The sequence below is a fragment of the Petaurus breviceps genome, unplaced genomic scaffold (assembly GCF_028583685.1).
Source record: "Petaurus breviceps papuanus isolate PSGF00001 unplaced genomic scaffold, PetGlider_PUasm1.0 171, whole genome shotgun sequence".
Taxonomy (NCBI): Eukaryota; Metazoa; Chordata; class Mammalia; order Diprotodontia; family Petauridae; genus Petaurus; species Petaurus breviceps.
In genome coordinates, this window is record NW_027185754.1 from 1,542,581 (window position 1) to 1,548,014 (window position 5,434).

At 44.6% G+C, this 5,434-nt stretch overlaps 1 protein-coding gene across 1 annotated transcript in view; it reads right to left on the reverse strand.

Moving 5' to 3' along the window:
* Window positions 1-1,223, reverse strand: part of MMP2 (matrix metallopeptidase 2) — a 32,557-nt gene extending 31,334 nt beyond the window's left edge. Inside the window, exon 1 of the mRNA XM_069082457.1 lies at window positions 772-1,223. Within this exon, the coding sequence (XP_068938558.1) occupies window positions 772-924 (153 nt within the window). The 5' untranslated portion in view covers window positions 925-1,223. The remainder of the gene's footprint in view (window positions 1-771) is intronic.
* Between the last annotated feature and the right edge of the window lie 4,211 nt (window positions 1,224-5,434).

Genomic DNA, 5,434 nt, shown 5'->3' on the forward strand with positions numbered 1-5,434 from the left:
TCGAGTGAGGGAGGCTCAGGACCCCGAAGGACCCCCGACACAGGAGTGGGGGGGAAAGGAGGTGGCATAGGGGGCCCCTGTCCTCTTCCTCGGGCCCTTCGGGGCTCCCCCCACCCCCCCCCCCCACGTAACAGCTTCAGCAGAAGAGCCCGTTCTGACCACGGAGACCAGTGCTCCAAGCCCAAAGTGCTCATTAAAGCCAGAAGCTCAGCAGTCCCAGAGCCGCACGGTAATTGTCCCTCCAATTCTGCTTATGCAACGATGTGGTGAATGCACGGAAAACAACATCTGAGCTGCTTCGAGGAGCGGTCCAGGCCCTGGGGGAGGGGTTTTCTGGCCGACTAAGTTCCCTAGGAATCGGCCGGGGGCTCCCTGTTCCCCCTCCTTTCTCCCCTAGCTGTGTGCCGGCGGTCATTAGGAGTTGCAGGAAACCCCAACTAGTCTCGCGCCTCCATCCCTCCTCCCTTCCTCTCTCCTTCCCCCTATCCTCCCTCTTGCCCCTCGCCAGCCTCACTTCTCTAAAGTCCTAGGAAACTTTCTTTGGCCATGGGCTCTACATCCAAAAGGCTGACTTTGCCAATTCCCTTCTCTCGGAACACTCTGCCCTCTCCAAACCCAGGCAGACCTCCCACCCTCCAGCTGTCTCCTCTTCCCCTCCCCCTCTTCACATCCCGGGGAGCTGAGAGAGTCAGCTCCCCACAGCTGTTTGCAGGACCCCCTCAGCTACCCTCCCTTCCCCCCACCCTGCTGAAGCACAACCGAGACACTCACTACAGCCAACTCTTTGTCTGTTTTGGGAGAGACATCGCCCGGGAACTTGATGATTGGGGACGGGGCTGCCCAAGTTTGGTGGAAAACGCTGGAGTGGAGCCAGAGGGCCGGGAGGAGGAATCCCAGGACTCTGGGGGCCGCTGGAGTCTTCATGGTCGTTCCTCAAAGTGTTTGTGCTGTAGCGATGTAAGAAGGGGGCTCTATGAGTCTCCAATCGACGTCTCCGCCTTCTTTCTCAACCGCGCATCGTCTTCAGCCAGCACGCCGAGCAGCCACTAGCTCGCTCGTTCTCCTCCCCTCTCCTTCCCTCTCCTCTAACTCCACTCCCGCTCCGCGCCGCCTGCCCTTTTGCTGGTCCCAGCAATTCCTTTGTATGTTTAAACCCCCAGATGCGCAGCCTCCAGCCACCGCAAGAGGAAGTCTAGATCCAGCGGAAACATGGGAAGGGGGCAGTTACCAGATGTGGCCGGCTGGGCTGGGAGTTGGGAGAACAGTTGGGAGAACAGTCAAATCTGTGGCCTTGGGGGGAGGGAGGAGCGAATTCCCTCCCTTATCCCCCTCTTACCCAGGTCATTGCCCACCCCTACCCCCTCCGACTGACTGACCTAGAGTTTTCGTGAACATACCCTTGGGTCCTGCCCGTCAGTTTTCAGGCCAAGTCCCACATGACTCAAATCTCTCTCCCCACCCCTCAACATCTGGACCGGTTGACCTTTGTAATTGCTGGTCCTGAAGTTGTTGCTGTTGTTTTTATTATTATTATTAGACAGCCGCTTAGTGATTGATGTTGGGGAGAGTAGAGGGCAAGAAGAAGAGGACTTAGCCTTGGGTGTGGAAAGACTAGGAGAGAAAGATAATAAAATGATCAGAGATGGAGAAGGATAATCAGAGAAATGAAGAGAGATGAAAAGAACCATCAAGAATGATGAGTGGGAAGGCATGGCAATGGAAAAAGATTGTCAGATAGCTAAAAATGGAGAGAAACAAAGAAAGAGATATGGCAAAGAAGTAAGTGGCAACTGGGATGGGACTGGAGTTTGAATCTTCCTCTAGTTTTATCTCTGACTCAGTGGTAACTGAAAAACAGTCAAAAAGTAATAAAACAGCTCACATTTCTGTGGGGCTTTTTGGTTTGCAAAGTGCTTTCTTCATAATTACCCTATGACACATGTAGTGTCAGAATCATTAAACTCATTTTCTACTTCAAGTTATTCAATCATTTGTTATCTTTTCTGTGTTCTCCCTTTTACAGATTGCAACTCATTCAAACTTTCTTCTTTTATGCTCTCACCATATAACCAGTTCACCTTCTTTTCTGATCATACATTCGCAATGATTTGTCCTTTATGTCACTTCTTGTGCATTTAGTGTCATTGGGAGATATGCTGTAGCTCACTGGTATCTACCATGCATTTTCCCATTGTCCTTTTGGTCACTAGTAGCCTTGATTCTTCTGAGATTTAGATGTTCAAATATTCACAAACATGGGGCAACCCTGACGGAACATTAGTGGTTTTTTTTAATGGGGTTTTGTACCATAATTCAGATTAAAGAATATAGGCTCAGAAGGACTAAGTAATTTGCTTATAGCTATTTAATGGTTCTAGTGGGGATATTAATCCAAATTACTTTACTTTTAGTCTAATGCTTTTTCTTCTACAGTGTACTATCTAACACAGAAAGATAGCCAGACATATAAACAGATTAATGGAAAAAATTAGTCTTTTTTTTTTGGAGGGTTTGAGCACTAGCAGGGATCTATTATTATACTGGGTCGACCTCTCCCTTGCCCAGCCTAGGTTCCAAAGTAGAGGCAGACCCAGACAATCCAGGACCTTAGGAGTGGGCTCTTGAGAAATCTGGCCACACCCCTTAGCAGCTACAAAATCAAGGTGAAGGCCCAGACCCTCACCTCACACCATAGCTCCTTAGAGTTGCTGAGGGAGATTATTATCCCTTAAAGTCCATAGAGACAGACACTTAAGATCACAAGATGAAGAAAGAGACCATTCAAAGATAATTTAGTACATGCAGCTCATTTTACAGGTGAAGAAACTGAAACCCAGAAAGCTTCTTACCTTAGGCTCAGAGAATACTGAGATGGATCTTTCTCCTGCCAGTGATTCTGGGAACCTCTAGACCAGTAGTAATAGGGCTGCTGGTATGGGCTGGATTGACCACCAATGCTCTGCTAGCCCAAAGAAGCACCTTTTTAGAATGGGCAGTAGACAGTGTATATGAGGGGGAGGTAAAGGAGAGTGCTTACTACCTTAACTGGGCATTTAGGGGTCTTTCAGTGCTATGATCCAGGAAAGGGCAAGTCCTTCATCAGAGGGACAAACATCTTTGTCCAAGAAGCAGATTTTAGAATCAGATAATAGTTGATGTTAGAGTCAGGAACTGGGTCTTTCTGTGCTTCAGATTTTAGTTGGTAGCAGGTGGGGAGGGAAACAGGGTAACCTGTTTTCTAACTCACCCTAAACCATCGCCAGGTCTCAGATACATCCTTACCTCTTCTGCTGAGGTTCTTTACCCATTTGCCACTAGTGTCCCCAAGGGCAATACTCCATCTCCCCTAGAGACTCCTGAAGACAGCTTCCCCATCCCTTATGGTCAGCCAATTCTCTGAGTCCTTTCCCTATATATATTTTCCCCTAAAGTCTCCAACTACTGATCACTGCCCCATTACCACCCCCAAAAACTAGGTTCTTGACTGAAATCCCTGCTCTGGTCATCAGACCAGATGTGGAAGCTCTGGCTTAGGTGGTGAGCAGAGTAGACAAAATTTGGTATCTCTGGATTTGACTCAAAGGCTTGCAGGAGCCACAAACTACCTCCACTGTGCAGGTAGAAGTAAATGGTCTCACCAACCACTCAGGTACTGCCAAATATCACTAGCAGAAGTCACTACCATACCTACTTGGGACCAAACTACAACCCAAGATTTTTTTTATCTTAACTGAGCCCTTGTTATCATACAATAACCATTTTATTCTTTCTTGATTGAATCTCTATTTCATTTCCCACAGAAGCAATTCTAAACCTCTTTTCTCCTCAAATTCTCTGTACCACTCCCACCCACCTTCCTCTTAAGTGACCTCAGCTATTTTTTCTTTTAATCTTTATCATAAATTTAGCAATCATCAAGGAACACTCTTAAAAAGACGATTGTATATGAAACCATTAATTTCCTTATAAAAAATTTGTGTTTTTTAAGGGGGGTATATATATAACCAGGTAATACCAAAATTGCTCTTTGTGTCCCTTTCTGAACATTCCTTATTTCCTTCTGTGTATTTTTCTAATAATTGGTTAATATTTTCTCTATTCTTCATGCATTTTTATTATTTCACACTACTTCACTCGCCTTGAAAACTGAAGATCTCCCTTGTAATAAATAAGTATAGTTAAGCAAAATACACCCATTTTGCTGAGAAAATAGAGGTCATGAGCTTCCATTTGTCACTCAACACCTTAAAAACCCAGCTCCAACCTTCCCCTCCTCTCCTGTTTTGCTATATTCTTTAACCAAGAGTTGACCCTTCTTGCTATAAGAACCACCTCTCTTTGTGTCCTTTATCTCATCCTCTCCAGTCTCCTCTAGAAACTTAACTTTATTTATGTTATCCCTATCCCATCTTAAATTACTCTTTATTTGCTGACTCCATTTCTGGATCATTACCTTGTCATGAAAGAGGGGCTTGCATAACTCAATGCAACTATGAGCTGGTAGGATTATGCAATATAGACTGGTCATAATGGAAAGTTCAGACAAAAGGTGATCCACTGGAGAAGGCAATAGCAAACCCCTCCAACATCTTTGCCAAGAAAATCCCATGGGTGGTATTAAAATCGTAAAAGATAGGACACTAGAAGATGAGCGCCTCAAGTCAGAAGACATCCAACACATTACTGGGAATGAGCAGAGAACAAGTACAAGTAGCTCCAGAAAGAATGAAGTGTATGGGCCAAAGCTGAAAGGAAGCTTAGTTGTGGATGTGTCTTATGTCTAAAGGAAAGTTTGATGTTGCAAAGATCAGTATTGCATAGGAACCCAGAATGTAAAATTTATGAGCTCTGTTGAGCTGGATATACTCAAACAAGACATAGAAGGCTTAAACATCAGCATCTGGGGTGCCAGTGAACCTAAATGGATGGCAAGTAGTGAAATTAATGCAAGTGAACATTACATCTACTACTATGGGAAAGAGCTCCTTAGAAGAAATTAAGTAACCTTCATTGTCAATAAAAAGGTGAGAAAAGCAGTACTGGGTATAATCCAAAAAATGACAAATATCTGTTCAATTCCAAGGCAAACCATTTGACATCACAGTAATTTAAGTCTATGTTCCAACCACCCATGCTGAAGAGATCAAAGCTACCTGATTTTATGTAGACCTACAACATTTTCTAGAAAGAACACCCCCCCAAAAAAGATGTGAAATTCATCATAAGGGATTGGAATGCTAATATAGGAAATCAAAAGATAATTGGAATGACAAACAATTTTGGCCTAGGAATACAAAATGAAACAGAGCAGAGAATAATAGAGTTTTGTCAAAATAACTCATAGGTCATAGCAAACACTTTTTTTTAACAACCCAAAGGTGGCTCTACACATGGATGTTGCCAAATGGTTGATTTTGAAATCAGGTTGATTTCA